The following is a 16341-nucleotide window of genomic DNA, read 5'->3' as shown; positions in this document are numbered from 1 at the left end:
ATTGAGGTTTTGCATTTTAGGCAAGAATACCACAGAAATGAGTTATGTCCTACGCAGTGCATTTTATCAAGGTGTATCATGTTGATAAGTTTTATTGCTGGTAATGATAGTCATGATCACTTGGTTAGGGTCATAAAGTTACTAATTTTCTCTTTGTAATTAATATCTTGAAGGCATTTTGGGATTATACAAATATTCTCTTTTTTTCTTAAACTTTTGGACACTGATTGTAAAGAATCTACTGATGGACTTTGCCCACCACAAGTATTACTCATGTTTGCCTGATAGCAATTTTGTTTGGGAGGAATTTTTTAAATGCTACTAAATTTTTCAGAGATTCTAAGTAAGCATTTAAAATCAGGGAGATGTGGGAGGAGGGGTTTTTGTTTGATTATTTTTGTTTTTTTGTTGTTTCAGTTTTTTCTCTCTTTTTTTTTTAATCAAAAAAATTTTTTTTAAGATTCATCTTTGAAAATACCAGTTCAGAGCTGTGTGTACTTCTGTATGTGCTGATGGTTGAATTAGGAAGGTGATCGTGAAGTAGATGAACTCTTGTGCTTTCTTTTTAATATTGCCCACTTGAGAGAATTCTAAATCTAAAGGCACCTTCTAAGTTTTAAATTTAAATTTTATTTTTAGAGCTAACACATGAGTTTCTACAAATATTGGAGAAAACGCCTAGTAGGTTGAAGAAGATTCGATACTGGAGGGTAAGAGAATTGACAGGGTTTATTAGAACATCAATTTGCTAATTGAATTTTTATGGTTAAATATTCTTATTTCTAATATTTGAAGTAATTACAGTGTATCATAAGCTACATGCACTCATAATTTATCCAACTACTGTGTCCAGTAGACTTTGCTATAAATACTTTATGGATTTCTTATTCTCATAGTGATTACTGTGGAAATAGTATCCTCACTTTACAAAAAGGGGAATTAAAGCTAGACAAGTTAAATTCCTCTCTCAGATGCTGGGCTGGAATTTATTCAGTATCTAATTTAAAGCCAATGCTTTCACTATATATAGTCTTATTTTATGCCTCTAAATAAGATGTTTGTTTACTGGCAACAAAGTCCAACCCTAGGTGATTTTATTTTCATATATTTAATATAGAATTTTTATAAGCAAAGAAATTTCTATTAAATTCCTTTGCTGTCATTGTTTCTTCTGTCTTTTATTTAAATAGGCTAACCAGGCAGCTGGGAAACCAAAAGTAGATGGACAAGTATCAGAAACGCCTCTTCTGGGTTCATCTTTGGTCCAGAATTCCATGTTAGTAGATAGTGTTACTGGTGTGCCTACCAAACCAAGTTTTCAGAAACCATCTACATCAGCTTTCCCTGCACCAGTACCTCTAAATTCAGGAAATATTTCTGTTCAAGACAGCCATGCACCTGATAATTTGTCAGTGCTAGCAACAGGAATGCCAAGTACCTCATATGGTTTGTCATCACACCAAGAATGGCCTCAGCATCAAGAGTCGGCAAGGACAGAACAGATGTATTCACAGAAACAGGAAACATCTTTGTCTGGTAGCCAGTACAACATCAACTTCAAGCAGGGACCTTCTGTATCATTGCATTCAGGATTACATCACAGACCTGACAAAATTTCTGATCATTCTTCTATTAAGCAAGATTATACTCATAAAGCAGGGAGCAGTAAACACCATGGGCCAATTTCTGCTACTCCTGGAGTAATTCCTCAGAAAATGTCTTTAGATAAATATAGAGAAAAACGTAAGCTAGAAAGCCTTGATCTGGATGCAAGGGATCATTATATAGCTGCCCAGGTAGAACAGCAACACAAACATGTACAGTCTCAGGCAGCCAGCAGCAGTTCTGTGACTTCTCCCATTAAAATGAAAATTCCCATTACAAATGCTGAAAAACCTGAAAAATACATGGCAGATAAGAAGGAAAAGAGTGGATCACTGAAATTACGGATTCCAATACCACCCACTGATAAAAGTGCCAGTAAAGAAGAACTGAAAATGAAAATAAAAGTTTCTTCCTCAGAAAGACACAGCTCTTCTGATGAAGGCAGTGGGAAGAGCAAGCATTCAAGCCCACATATTAGCAGGGACCATAAGGAGAAGCACAAGGAGCATCCTTCCAACCGCCACCACCCCAGCAGTCACAAGCATTCCCACTCATATAGTGGCAGCAGCAGTGGTGGCAGTAAACACAGTGCTGACGGAATACCACCCACTGTTCTGAGGAGTCCTGTTGGCCTGAGCAGTGATGGCATTTCCTCTAGTTCCAGCTCTTCAAGGAAGAAGCTGCATATCAATGATGCATCTCACAACCATCACTCCAAAATGAGCAAAAGTTCCAAAAGTTCAGGTAGTTCATCTAGTTCTTCCTCCTCTGTTAAGCAGTATATATCCTCTCACAACTCTGTTTTTAACCATCCCTTACCCCCTCCTCCCCCTGTCACATACCAGGTGGGCTACGGACATCTCAGCACCCTCGTGAAACTGGACAAGAAGCCAGTGGAGACCAACGATCCTGATGTCAATCACGAGTACAGTACAAACAGCCAGCATATGGACTACAAAGACACATTCGACATGCTGGACTCGCTGTTAAGTGCCCAAGGAATGAACATGTAATCATTTCTTTAGGTCAATTTTTCCTTTACTTTTTTAATTTAAAAATTGTTAGAATGGAAAACTTCCTCCTGATCCAGCAGTGGTAACACCTGCTGTTACTACCACTGCTTCAATATTTGTAAGTGCTGCTTTATTCTTCATTCTGAAAAGAAGAGATTATAGTAAACAAGTCTTTATCTCCACATATGATAGTGTTATAAATACTGTAAAAGCATGGAAGGTGCAAAACTCAGTATTTCTACAATTGCAGCTAAGAACATTAGGGTGAATGGCTGGCTGCTTCTAGGAATATAAGATGCCTCAAGCATTCGTTTATTTATAATTTGAATACTGTAGCAATTTTTTGTTGTTGCTTGGCTTTTGAATGAGTGTAAATTGTTTTCTTTTGTGTATTTATACTTGTATGTGTGATTTGCATGTTTCACTGATAAAGGGATAAAACAGTATACTGACAACTGTTTACAAGAAAGTGGAGAAAAATGTACATACATTTTTGTATGTTTAGATATTACCATAAATACTCAGGATTGGAGCTGCTTGTAAGTATAACAATATACAGAATAACTTTATTTTATCTTGTCAGAGTCCATCACTAATCTAAAACAAAGGTGGCACTTTTTCATGTTAACCTTAAACTCTAGGCCTTACTGGAAGCCACTGAAGGGGGACACTTCACTACCAGATGGGTATGCAGTGCCACAGATGGTTTGTTTATTCCATGAGGCACTGATTCTGCCTTCAGAGGTTCTGACCAGACTGGCTGCTGAAAGAGCCCCTGATTTTCTGAAGGCTTGAAGAGGAAAAAATAAAGTTTACATACTCTTGATGTGAAGTGCATTTAAGTGTTTGTTGGCTTGTTGCAGTACTATAAACACAGAGGTGTTAATAATGGTTATGTAGATTACTGTGATTTGAAAACTAAATTCACAAAAACTTACATTAGTGCAGAATTGGTAAGTTTTTTTCTTAAATAAAGAACTTTAACACTACATATTTTAACCGTAAACAGAATCGCTTTTCCTTTGGCATTCAGAATGACACCATGTTCTTAAACATACCCCTCCCTTGAAGTGTTTTTGTGTGTGATGCCATATTTCTTTTTCAGGTAAATGCAGTCTTCCTTATAAAAATGAAATTAAACCTGTTGCTCTCTCAGTTGTTTTATATTCTGACAATAAATAAACAAAAAAGGTCACTGACTGTGCATTGTACCTGTATTTATATCTTACGGTTATTAACAGGAAGCTCTCTGAGGGGAAGAAAAAAAAGGTAAGCCTCCAGATAAAACAGCTAGTGGAGGTTTTCCATTTGTTTGCACATCTCAGTATATTCCTGTTGAGGTCAAGTTTGCACAGTCTTCTGACTTCTGAGCAAATGATAGACATTAACTTGTTTAAAATTTGTCTTAAATGCCAGTAACATGGCTCTGGTTTATCAGCTAATCTTCAATTCTGTGGTAAATCTTTGAGCTATTGAGTATCTTTGAGATGGGTTGAATTCAACTTCTGTTGAACTGAAAACTGTCTTAATTTTTCCTCTATGTATATGAATTATTTTTGTTACAAAGCCACTGATATGTGCACAATTGTAATTTTACTCAAGTATGTTGCAGTTGTAAATATTAGAGTTTAATCTTGTGCTCTACTTTTATTTAGCAATTACCTGATTTGCCGGTAGCTTTATAATTTTTTTTAAGATAATTATTCATTATTTTGTCAATGTTATTTGAATTTAGGATACTAGGAGTCTCTTTCTAGGGACTTTGCCTAGCTAGCATGTCCTAACTTTGTTCTTGTCTTGCATAACTTTAGTAATCTTTGTCATTACATGTAACTTTGTTGCTCTGTATGGCATATTATTGTATCCATAAACATGGTAATTTTGATACAGTTATACTTTTACAGTGGTACATAATCCAAGGACTAGTATAGAATTAAGAGGAGTGCAAGATGAGGGAGGGAAGGGTTTTTTTTGTTCTTGGTAATTTAGATGTGAAACCTCTAAGGAGCTATCATGTGAAATGATACTGGGTGGTTGTGCTACTGTATAATGGGGATGATAATACCAGTAATTTTAATAAGATTTTGTAAAGAATATCCAGAAAAGTAGTGAACTTATTTTCAGTATGACATAGAAAACAATGTGAATATTTAAGGTCTGTGACTATACTTAAACTTCACTAAGAATTTGCAGAATTGTTTTGAGATGTGAGAATAAAGGTAATTTTGTTGACTCTTTTGGTGCTAATGATGGACAGTTAAAAAGGTAGCTAGTGTATATTGTTATGGGGAAGTACTTATTAGTTACTTCCAAAATTGAATTTGAAATGCTATGTATTCACTTTTCACTCTGTAAATGTAATTCTTTACAATGACTTTATTTATTAAAGGGCAGCCAGTTCTAATTTTTACAGGGTTGTGTGAGCTATTCAAACTCTTTAACCTCTGAACAGGATATTAGCTTCTGAAACTACAGTGGGGATAAAATATGGAAATTCTTTTAAGTTTCATTTCCATTAAATGAGAACCCTTATAATTCATATTGCCATGAATTTGACCATCTCTTTTGCATAAAATAGTTCATCAGCCTGGTCCCAGTAGGCTCAACCAAAGAAAAAGACTCCAATGAATGGACATTATTACTGAGTCTTCTTGTAAGTAGCCATAAATAAACCAAAATACTATCAAATTTAGGTATGAAATTCCACATGTGCAAAGTACTGTTAAGGTGATACATTTTTGATGAGATTTTTAAAAATATTTGAACTATTAAAAACCGTTATCTTTAAACATCCTATAAAAGAGTGATTCATTTTGCAGTTGTGTTTTCCTTAGATCAGAGATCATTGATTCGTTACCTTTATGCAGAAGCACACTACATAGAAAGGCTTTACTTCTACCTCTTTGAACTAATTTTCCCATATTGAGCTGTGCCCCCTAAATATTTGCCTTAGCTGTTTAAAAATACACTGTTTTCAGAACCAAAGCAAAGGAGTGGTTTTTTCACAGAAACATTCTCAGAGGCAAACGTCCCAGAAAACTGGTGGTAGCATCTTTTAGTGGTAATACTTTGCAAAATGTCCTGGTTCCTTTTTTTGTTTGTTTTAATTAACACTGAGGTTCATTTTTTGTTGCAGGTATTTAAATACTGAAAAGTCATGTAGTCACCCCAAGGTTTATCTTTGAAAACAGTACAAGTGCATCTTGATCTCTGTGTATGCAGATTCATTCTTGTTAGAGTTCTTAAGAGTCAAAGAAAATTTCTACCATGATAAATGGTTTCATGCAAAATGTTATAAGGGGTGCTTACATTACTTTGTGCAAACAGATTATAATTATGTAGGATATGATACTTTCCTGCCCTGTCTATCCTCTTTGAACTAAAGAAATGACTAGTTATGGTCAATTTCAGGTAATCAAATTTGAAATGTTTTTGTTAGTTACCGAATGTCTTGCCTTAAAAGCATTTTAAGCACATAATTTTGGTTATATTTGAGAACTTAAGTTACTTATTTTTATTCCTTAACTAATCTTGAGATTAATCTTAACTAATAAACCACTGCTTATATATGCATGACTGTTACATACTCTTTAAGTAGTACCCTTGGTTGGTTAGATTTTTTTAGTGTTTTACATTTACTATGGAAATAGGGTTTTAAAAAACATGGTAATATCTCTAAGAGAAGATAGTTCTACTGTCAAGATATTTCACCATTCCCAAGTTTTATCTAATCAGAAAAGTTTTTTGTGACCTACTACTGTGCTTAAATAGCTAGGTGATTTTTAAGATCTTTGATGAGAAAAATCAGAGCTTTTGTTGCAAAGAATTCTTGATTCAGCAGTCTCTGCTTTCTTGGAAGGCAATAGGATTTCCTAACCACATTTATTCAGATAAAAAATGAGTAAGTCCCACAAGTGAGAAAAACTTGGTGACAAACGCTAATTTCATGGACCAGTTTGTTTATGATAGGCTGACTTAGGAGTTTCTGGACTGGAGAACCAGCACATTCTGCCCCCATCCTTCTCAGGTGTCAGATTACAGTACCAATGCATTAATTTGAGGATTCACAGCTATATTAATAACCTGGAACTTTTTTCCTGTAAGCCAACAAATGTAAGCCAAATAGTCAGAAGTTTGTTTTGGTAAGAGAAGTTTGCCTCTGAAACATCTGTGTTCCAAGCATTTTAGGTCTGATACTATGCATCCATTTTTTATTCTGCAATGTTAATTTGGGCACAGCCACCTTTTGCTTCTATGACTCCTCTTTTGTTCACTTACCAGTATGTGTTCTGCCTGAAGTTTCTTAAGATAGCTTGCTAAATAAGCAAGATACATTGGAAGGTTGTGTGGCTAGGAGTAATTCTGGTCTCAAAAGTGACTTACCCTGTTCTTTGTGATGCATTAATCGCAAAAGTAAATTCTGAGGGCTGATTTCCTTTATTTCCAAGTTTTGGGAAGAAACCTCACTTAAAACCTGTTTAGTGGTTGATTTAACTTCATTTGCCTATTGTTAATTAATGAGTACATTTTTTTTTTTAAGTTGTGTTTTACAAGCAGTTTCACCCGCCTAGTTTGAAAAACTTATGTGCTCATTTGTTGGCAGCAATAATTGGGATTTCATTTTGTGAATGTACTCAGAACCCCCAAGGACTATTGAACAGGATGTTTGCCAGTAGAAAATCTAAAACAAAAGTTTGTGTATATGGCATGAATTCAATTAGACATTGAATTTCATCTCAATATCTATTACAAGGAATTATTAATAAAGTTTGTTTATTGACAACATAAATCCAAGGCTCTAACATGTCTTGTTAATATGAATCAGAAATACCTTCCTGGGAGATGTGATAAAGGAGATCTCTAATATAAAAGTTACTCTTTAGTTGAGTGACTTCGTCTATCATCAAGGAGTGTGGCCACTAGGATCAGATTGTGCATATTCCAGTCTCAGCTCCATCACTTAGTTGCTGATGTCTGGGTAAATGATTTTGTGCCTTGATTTCCTTATCTACAAAACGTCAGTAATAAATAGTACCTATTCATTGCGTTGTGAGGCTTAAGGCTTGGTTGATCAGTGAAAGCTAAATAGAATGGATGGTGTTGAAGAGCATCCTAATAGAAGCAGGTTGTAGATAATTCAGGAAACTGGTAAAGGCCAGGCTAGGTGCAGTAAACTTGTGTGTTAGACCCTGCAGGCCAACTGTTTACAGAATTTCAGTTGTTTTTTTTGAGAATATAATCAATTACATGAGTTTTATTTAGGAACATAAAGTCAGTAATTCCCCTTAACCAAAGTTAGTAATCTCATTTAGCAGTTCACCCTACTCAATTGTTGCTTCACTTTTTCCCCCCTGCTCCTTTTAGTATAATGGAGAACAGTGTTCATTTTTGTTTTAGGTCTTGTATATGACCTACCTCCCCCCAACACCATCTCCCAAAGCAATGTAGAGCTTCACTAAATGAGGGTTTTTAATTGTACTGCCATGAAATTAACAGGCTTATTGAGACCTTAATCAATGTCCAGGCATATCCCCAAGATTAGTTTTCTTTAGTCTTTCAAGTTATAATCTATAGGAGCAATTGCTTTAGAGACGAAGTCAGCTGTGGATTTTCACAAGTTTAAAAAGTCATAACAATATGAGTGCTACAGCTTCCTCGGGGCTGTGTAGTTCGGCTTTCTACAGTACAGTGCCGTACACAAAACTCTTCTTGTAAGCAATCAGTGAAGATGCAGAATGCGTCTACACCCAATATTTTCAAGTTGAATCACCTGGAAAGCTTTTTTAAAATGTAAGTTGCTTCAGTTACATAGCTGCCTTCAGCTGAATACTTGGAAGTACAGCAAGTATGAGGAATAAAACTGGCCTGGTACATGATGGAGGCGCTTCATGGTCTTTGAGCAGATTAAGTGGCTTTTTATATTGGAAATAGTACACTAAAGGCCCAGGACTGTTATCATGGTCAAGCAGGAGAGTGTGGATAAAGTAGGTAGGATCCTACACATCCCCCAACCCCATACTCCAGAGCTCTGGCTTTTCCACAGTGGCAGCTCTCCTAGTTCAGCCATTGAAAAACGTCCACAGCATAAGGGCTAAAATAGGGTTAAGTTAAGGAGGTTCTAGAGTTGAAACTACGTTTAGGATTTTACTTGGGAAGTTAAATTTCCTTTGGTTGAGCTTAAGACCCATTCAGTATGTAATGAAATTCACTTCTGAATGTGCTTGAAACCCGGTGTTGTGCCTGCCTGTTCAGAAGGGGATATAGGCATGGAAGGAAATGCAGTGTTGCTAAATGAAAAATGAGAAGCTTTTGACAATTAAGTCATCAGAATCATTGTACTGGTGAATTTATCAGCATCTCTGGAGTTTTTTTCGTGTAAAATTAGTGTAACTGATTTCATTTATAAACTACAGATCTGGGAGGCAGCAGGGAAAAGACTAAAGTCAGATCTGGGTAGCAGCCCCAACTCACTCACCAGTTGGATGACCTTGAGAAAGTTACATACTTCTGAACCCTACTGTCTGTTAATAAAATCAGACTACCACCAACCCAGACAGCCAGAATTAAATGATGTGCCTTTCATTGTTAAGAGCTCAACGAATGCTTGCCCTCCCAGCCTTCAGCTTTCTGAAATCCCAGTCTTTTGGGACCTCTACCTCCTAAAGGAAGATATAAAGGGAGCAAACACCTGGGCAGTGATATAAGCATAATGTCAACGTTAAACAATAAGTGACAAAACAGAAAGCTCTTAAGACCAAGACTTGCCTATTACAAATGTACAAGTTTTGAAGGTTCTGTTAAATTAGCGTTCAGTGTTTTCCTGTATCAGAAGAGCAGTAGGTTTATTAACACCAACTTTGTGTGTCCATTACTGTGATCTGTACACATAGTATAAACATTTCTTAGTCCCTGCCCTTTCTTCATAGGATTTTTATAGTTAATTGCTCCAAAGTCAGATACAATCATTCAGACTTTAAAGAATGCTGAAACCCATACTAAGACTAAAAAACCCTACTTAAGATGCTGTTGATACACAAGTAAAATAAGCAAAATATCCCTTCAATTTTTATCAAATTTGAGGGAAGAATACTACAAACCAGAGAGAGAGAAGGAAGGTATACCCTCAAAGAACCTTCTAAATATGTTGGCCAAAGTAAACTCTTACTTCAGCTGGACCGTGTTTCACATATTTCAAAAACTTCTCAAGAAGCAGCTTGATTTTGACAAAGCTTCACAACTGGTGAGAATTAGAATTCCCCTCAAGTTAGCTTGTAGTTATGCCATCTTCAAATGATAGCAGCTAGTAAATGTCTGCGGAGAAGGCAATGGCACCCCACTCCAGTACTCTTGCCTGGAAAATCCCATGGATGGAGGAGCCTGGTAGGCTGTGGTCCATGGGGTTGCTAAGAGTCGGACACGACTGAGTGTCTTCACTTTCACTTTTCACTTTCATGCATTGGAGAAGGAAATGGCAACCCACTCCAGTGTTCTTGCCTGGAGAATCCCAGGGACGGGGGAGCCTGGTGGGCTGCCGTCTCTGGGGTCGCAGAGTCGGACACGACTGAAGTGACTTAGCAGCAGTAGCAGTAAATGTCTGTAGACACCAATAGGTGTCAATGAAATATAGTAGATGAATGGAGTCATAGCAACAGAAATCTTATCAAAAAGCCCACCAACTTAAGACTTTGTAATAATTTTGACAACTTGTCCCCATTCATTTTTGCAAGGTTTTTCAGCATCCTGGAAATGAAAGAAGAGTGACCTTAGCAGGAATGTCCTTCTTTCAGGTGATGTGAGCAAAATGTCCTAGAAAAGTTTGTATGCTGACCCACTCTCCCCTTATCAGATCAATGAGCTTTTATCCCACCAACTAGTTTATGTTTAGCACGTTCTCAATGCAGTAATGATTATATTCACTAAACAAGTGAAGACCTCAAATCATAGTACAAAGCATAGGGAAGGCAGCCTGAGGGTTATGGAGCCCACCTTGGTAGAGCCCAGCTTCTTGTAGGTGGGAACTTATGAGGAGTTAGGGGACCCTCTGGTAATGAAATGCCAAGACCCTTAGTTCTTCCTGTAATGTTGAGGCCCCTGTCATCTCCAGTGTTAAGATTGCTGCTTATGTAAACTGAATCTAGTGCCTTTCTCCTCCTTTATTACCTTCTCACCTTCCTCCATTCTCCTTTGTAAGAATTAAAAGTGCCTTTGCCCACCAAGCAAGAAAATACATTTACTTTTTTATACAATTTATTTTGAACTAATGACATTAAAATTAACTGGCCAAAAAATGAAAGGAAATAGTGTATAAAGCAAGAGAAATTGTAGTTCCTGGATAAAACTGTAAACACTGGAATTTTTCTCTTTCTACTGTTTAAGACAATTCGCTCATATACATGGGCAATTGTGCCTGAAGCTAGAGAAAGCTAACTTGTAACTAAAACTTTTCAGTTAGTGACATTGCAGGATCTAGTCAAATTGGCCTAGATTGACGTTCCAGTAAGAAAACAAGGGTCCCTAAACCATCATTTCCACAATGAAACAGTAACAAAGTGTCTGAAGTGGAGCTGGAAAGTCCTGATGTCTGTTCAGTGATTTCTCTTCAAGAAGGAGTGCTTCAGGAGCTGAACAGCAGAGGGTCGCTCATGCTGGTCCCTAAGAAGGCAAAAACACGTTAGAATAAGCACCCAGCAACGTGCCTGCCAACTATATCTAGTTGACTCAAAATACCTACTGTAACAGTGGAAGTACAACCACTGCCCGTCAGACAGACTTGGGTTGAGTCCAGACTCCAGATTTTAGCTGTGTGATCTTAAACCAGGGACTCCAACTCTTCTCATCAGTAACATGGGGATAACAACACCTAACTCTTTGGGACAATTTTTTTTTTAATGTATATACAGCTTTTAAAGTGTCATATAGTAATAATTCAAAAATTAGTACCTGATTCAAAACCAGTCCCTACATTTCCATAGTACTTTTGCTCAATTTGTTTGGGGTATAATTTATACACAGTAAAATACACTTTTAGATGTACAGTTTAAAGCACTTTTAGCATGAAATTTAATTTTAAATGTAGAGGAATCCAAGATTGAAAAGCCTTTTAGAAGCAGACATTTAAATATGCTTTTGTGATTAATTTAAATAATCCCATTTGGGGTGCTCTTGGATGAGCATAAAGGGACACAGTTTCTTAATTACCAGGTGGCACGAGTGGTAAAGAACCCGCCTGCCAATGCAGGAGACATAAGAGACACAGGTTTGAACGCTGGGCTGGGACAATCCACTGTAGAAGGAAATCACAACCCACTCCAATATTCTTGCTCGGAGAATCCCATGGACAGAGGAGCCTGGTGGACTACAGTTCATAAGACTGCAAGGAGTCGGACACAACTGAAGCAACTTAGCACACATGGCTTGGGGTTTTTTCCTTTGCCTCAAGAAGTCAAAACAGGTATGTTCAAGTGGGAGGGGCCATGGTTAAACCTATGGCTGATTCATGTTGATGTTTGGTAGAAAACAATGCAATACTGTAAAGCAATTATCCTTCAATTAAAAATTAATTTAAAAAATGCTTTTGACAATGAACTGGTCAGTGAATTAATGAACCAGTCAATAGTTTTCTGCAGTAAATTATTCCTTGGGCATTCTTTTGGTTAAATTGGCTATCTTGATCATTTTGGAAGCAAATGACCACGAAGAACAGCCCAGGTGAAAATAAAAATAAAATACTTTTAAAAGAAAGTGATCATGAATCATTCTAAAATAAAAAACTCTTCCCTTCCAGAGACTTTCCAGCCTTCAAAATATGCAGAAATCTCCTCTCCAAAAAGTCCTTAAATGACCATCATTTGTAGCTGCCATCTTATTTCTTCTATTCCTGCCAAATTTCTCTAAGTTGGGCAAGTCCAATAACTTGTTTTCAACATTCACTATCCTAAATCTTTACTATTTGGCCTACTTATCTCTCTACAAATTGTCCTTTTAAAATTAATCCTGACCAAGAAGGACTTTCCTGGCAGTCCAGTGGTTAAGACCCTGTGCTTCCAGTGCAGGGGGTACTCGTTTGATCCCTGGTCAGGGAACTAAGATCCCACATGCTGCGCAGTGCAGCCAAAAAATTGGAAAAAAAAAAAAAAAAAAAGGAAGTAGTCCTTGTGAAACTAAGCATAACCTCCTTACCAGATTAGTGAGCTCAGCCTCCTTGTCATCTCTGTAGCATTTGAAGTATTCACTACCCCCCTTCTTTCTGAAACAATGTCTGCTTGGTCTTAAGAGAAACTGTTCTCTTTGTTCTCCCCCCATGGGGCAACTCCCCTCCCTCCCTTTCTTCCAGTTGAGTACTAGATTTAATTCTATGCATACTGTGTTATTATTCTCCCATGAGAATTTTCAAAAACATTTTCCTCAGCCCTCTAATTTTTTCATGACTATAGCTACCAACCTTTTGATTTTCATATACGCATCTCCAATGTTCACTGCTTTCCTGAGCAACAATTCCATAGCTTCAAATGTTTCCTTCAACTTCCTCCACTGTTCCTCATTCACAACTTTCTATTATTTCTTCCATTATCCAGGTTCAAAACCATGAGATCCTATCATCATCCATCACCAAGTCCTGATTCACCTTCCTCTAAAATGTCTTGGAATCCCCTTTACACTCCCACTGCTTCCACTACCATCCAAGTCCAAGCTCTGAATTCCAGAATGGCCTCCATTTGAGGTCCCTCTACAGAATCTGCTACCTGACCTTCCTCCCCAAAGACCTTTCTTATCATGGCGATCTCTACCCCAAATTCTTTTCAGTTCCCTGCTCTCCACTGCCTATTGCAACAAAGTTAAACTCCTTGGCCTGACTCCCCAGAATTTCTGAAACCTGCCCATAGTAGTACCCTGAGCCATTCTTCTGACTTCTGACTGCTTCCCCAAATTCATTTGTTATATTCAGTCCTTGTTCCTAGTTTTTAACCTGATCATCTCTACTTGTGAATCTTTGAGTGCCTTTCCCTTTTATTTATGAATATCCACACCTCCAAGGAGTTATTTTCATAGACAACAGGCAAGATTCTAGAGTCCTTATGGTCTTTGGCATAGAATTTCAGGAGATAATTATATGCTTTCATGACACTTATTAGGTAAGGTGTATTAACATTCTCCCATGGGTTATTAATGGTGGAGCCCTAATTATGTACTCCATGCTATACTAAACAATTACACACACCGTTTCACTTAACCTTCACAACAACATTGTTAATTGATTATGAGTTGTGTATTGCTTAGTTTATGAAGCAATGGTTTAAAAGGAAAGCCAAAAAGAAAAAATTCCACCCTTTCTCTTTAAAGCTGTTTGTGTGTATAATGAGAACTTGAAAGAAAAATGAGAGTTGCAAGCCGTTTTTGTGGATCAATAATAGATCATTGTTCAATTCAGAAGAAAGTAACCACAGTAGTTTTAAGAGGTAAGACCAATCTCCCAAGCTAGTACTGGTCCATATGATATTCCTAACACATTTATGTCCCTTTTGTGAGGTGTTTTGGCAGACAGGAAGGGGCAGCTCTGTGCCCACAGCTCTGCCTGCAAATCCCTCCTGGGATACCTAGGGCGTCTCTGTATCTGGGGATGCCCAGAACTGTGCCCCACCCCAACCCTGGAGTATGTGGTGCTGTCCTGGCCTCTGTGATTCCCTGAAATCAACCAGGTCAGGCTGATTGATATACAGGTGCTGGAAGAGGAAGACAGAGGGACTAAGAGAGACACATTCGTCAGCAGACAGACAGATCTTTGGGTTCTGCATATTCATTCAGTTCAGTTCAGTCGCTCAGTCGTGTCCGACTCTGCAACTCCATGAATCGCAGCACACCAGCCCTCCCTGTCCATCACTAACTCCCTGAGTCCACCCAAACCCATGTCCATCAAGTCGGTGATGCCATCCAGCCATCTCATCCTGTCGTCCCCTTCTCCTCCTGCCCTCAATCCTTCCCAGCACTAGGGTCCTTTCCAATGAGTCAACTCTTCACATCAGGTGGCCAAAGTATTGGAGTTTCAGCTTCAACATCAGTCCTTCCAATGAACACCCAGGGCTGATCTCCTTTAGGATGGACTGGTTGGATCTCCTTGCAGTCCAAGGGAGTCTCAAGAGTCTTCTCCAACATCACAGATCAAAAGCATCAATTCTTCGGCACTCAGCTTTCTTCACCATCCAACTCTCACATCTATACATGACCACTGGAAAAACCATAGCCTTGACTAGACGGACCTTTGTTGGCAAAGTAATGTTTCTGCTTTTAAATATGCTATCTAGGTTGGTTATAACTTTCCTTCCAAGGAGTAAGCATTTTTAATTTCATGGCTGCAATCACCATCAGCAGTGATTTTGGAGCCCAGAAAAATAAAGTCTGTCACTGTTGCCACTGTTTCCCCATCTATTTCCCATGAAGTGATGGGACCAGATGTCATGAGCTTAGTTTTCTGAACGTTGAGCTTTAAGCCAACTTTTTCACTCTCCTCTTTCACTTTCATCAAGAGGCTCTTTAGTTCTTCTTCACTGTCTGCCATAAGGGTGGTGTCATCTCCATATCTGAGGTTATTGATATTTCTCCTGGCAATCTTGATTCCAGCTTGTGTTTCTTCCAGCCCAGCATTTCTCATGATGTACTCTGCATATAGGTTAAATAAGCAGGGTGACAACATACAGCCTTGATGTACTTCTTTTCCTATTTGGAACCAATCTGTTGTTCCATGTCCAGTTCTAACTGTTGCTTCCTGACCTGCATACAAGTTTCTCAAGAGGCAGGTCAGGTGGTCTGATATTCCCATCTCTTTCAGAATTTTCCACAGCTTATTGTGATCCACACAGTCAAAGGCTTTGGCATAGTCCATAAAGCAGAAATAGATGTTTTTCTGGAACTCTATTGCTTTTTCCATGATCCAGTGGATGTTGGCAATTTGATCTCTGTTCCTCTGCCTTTTCTAAAACCAGCTTGAACACCTGGAAGTTCACGGTTCACGTGTTGCTGAAGCCTGGCTTGGAGAATTTTGAGCATACTTTATTAGCATGTGAGATGAGTGCAATTGTGTGGTAGTTCGAGCATTCTTTGGCATTGCCTTTCTTTGGGTTTGGAATGAAAACTGACCTTTTCCAGTCCTTTGGCCACTACTGAGTTTTCCAGATTTGCTGGCATATTGAGTGCAGCACTTTCACAGCATCATCTTTGAGGATTTGAAATAGCTCCACTGGAATTCCATCACCTCCACTAGCTTTGTTCGTAGTGATGCTTTCTAAGGCCCACTTGACTTCACATTCCAGGATGTCTGGCTCTAGGTGAGTGATCACACCATCGTGATTATCTGGGTCGTGAAGATCTTTTTTGTATAGTTCTTCTGTGTATTCTTGCCACCTCTTCTTAATATCTTCTGCATATTCATTAAGAATGACAAAATGAACTCGTTCCGGGAGGGAGCTGGAGGTAGCCATATATATTTGCTGAAATCTGGGGCACTAGAATTTTTCATCTAGGAATAATAAAGCATATCTCTTTGAAAGGCAAGAAATTGTGTGTGGGTATCAGGCCTTCCTTATCCTGCACATGCAGCTCAGTGCTGAGCCTCCTCGATGCTGTTCTACATCAAGAGTAGGTAGATGGGCTTGAGCGTCCCTGCCCTCCTCTTCAGCTCTCCTCCACCATACCCATACATGCATAGAGATACACACACTAACCAAAGCCA

At 38.2% G+C, this 16341-nt stretch overlaps 2 protein-coding genes across 21 annotated transcripts in view; one reads left to right on the top strand and one right to left on the bottom strand.

Annotated features, from left to right (window-relative positions):
* The window catches only part of CCNT2 (cyclin T2), a 44243-nt gene extending 38824 nt beyond the window's left edge, over positions 1-5419 (top strand). For 9 of the 19 annotated variants that reach the window (XM_081579229.1, XM_081579234.1, XM_081579225.1 and 6 more), the window contains 2 exons: positions 640-710; positions 1191-5419. In XM_081579229.1, the coding sequence (XP_081435355.1) occupies positions 640-710; positions 1191-2618 (1499 nt within the window). In that variant the 3' untranslated portion in view covers positions 2619-5419. The remainder of the gene's footprint in view (positions 1-639; positions 711-1190) is intronic. The other 10 variants (XR_014079282.1, XM_081579237.1, XM_081579241.1 and 7 more) reach the window with 3 other exon arrangements.
* A 5334-nt stretch (positions 5420-10753) lies between these two features.
* MAP3K19 (mitogen-activated protein kinase kinase kinase 19) overlaps positions 10754-16341 on the bottom strand; it is a 73087-nt gene continuing 67499 nt past the window's right edge. For both annotated transcript variants that reach the window (XM_081579124.1, XM_081579125.1), the window contains one exon: positions 10754-11270. In XM_081579124.1, coding sequence (XP_081435250.1) covers positions 11204-11270 — 67 coding nt within the window. In that variant the 3' untranslated portion in view covers positions 10754-11203. The remainder of the gene's footprint in view (positions 11271-16341) is intronic.

This window comes from Giraffa tippelskirchi, chromosome 3 (assembly GCF_054371585.1).
Source record: "Giraffa tippelskirchi isolate mGirTip1 chromosome 3, T2T-mGirTip1v1.2.pri, whole genome shotgun sequence".
NCBI lineage: Eukaryota > Metazoa > Chordata > Mammalia > Artiodactyla > Giraffidae > Giraffa > Giraffa tippelskirchi.
This window is presented reverse-complemented; position numbering and strand designations above follow the sequence as displayed.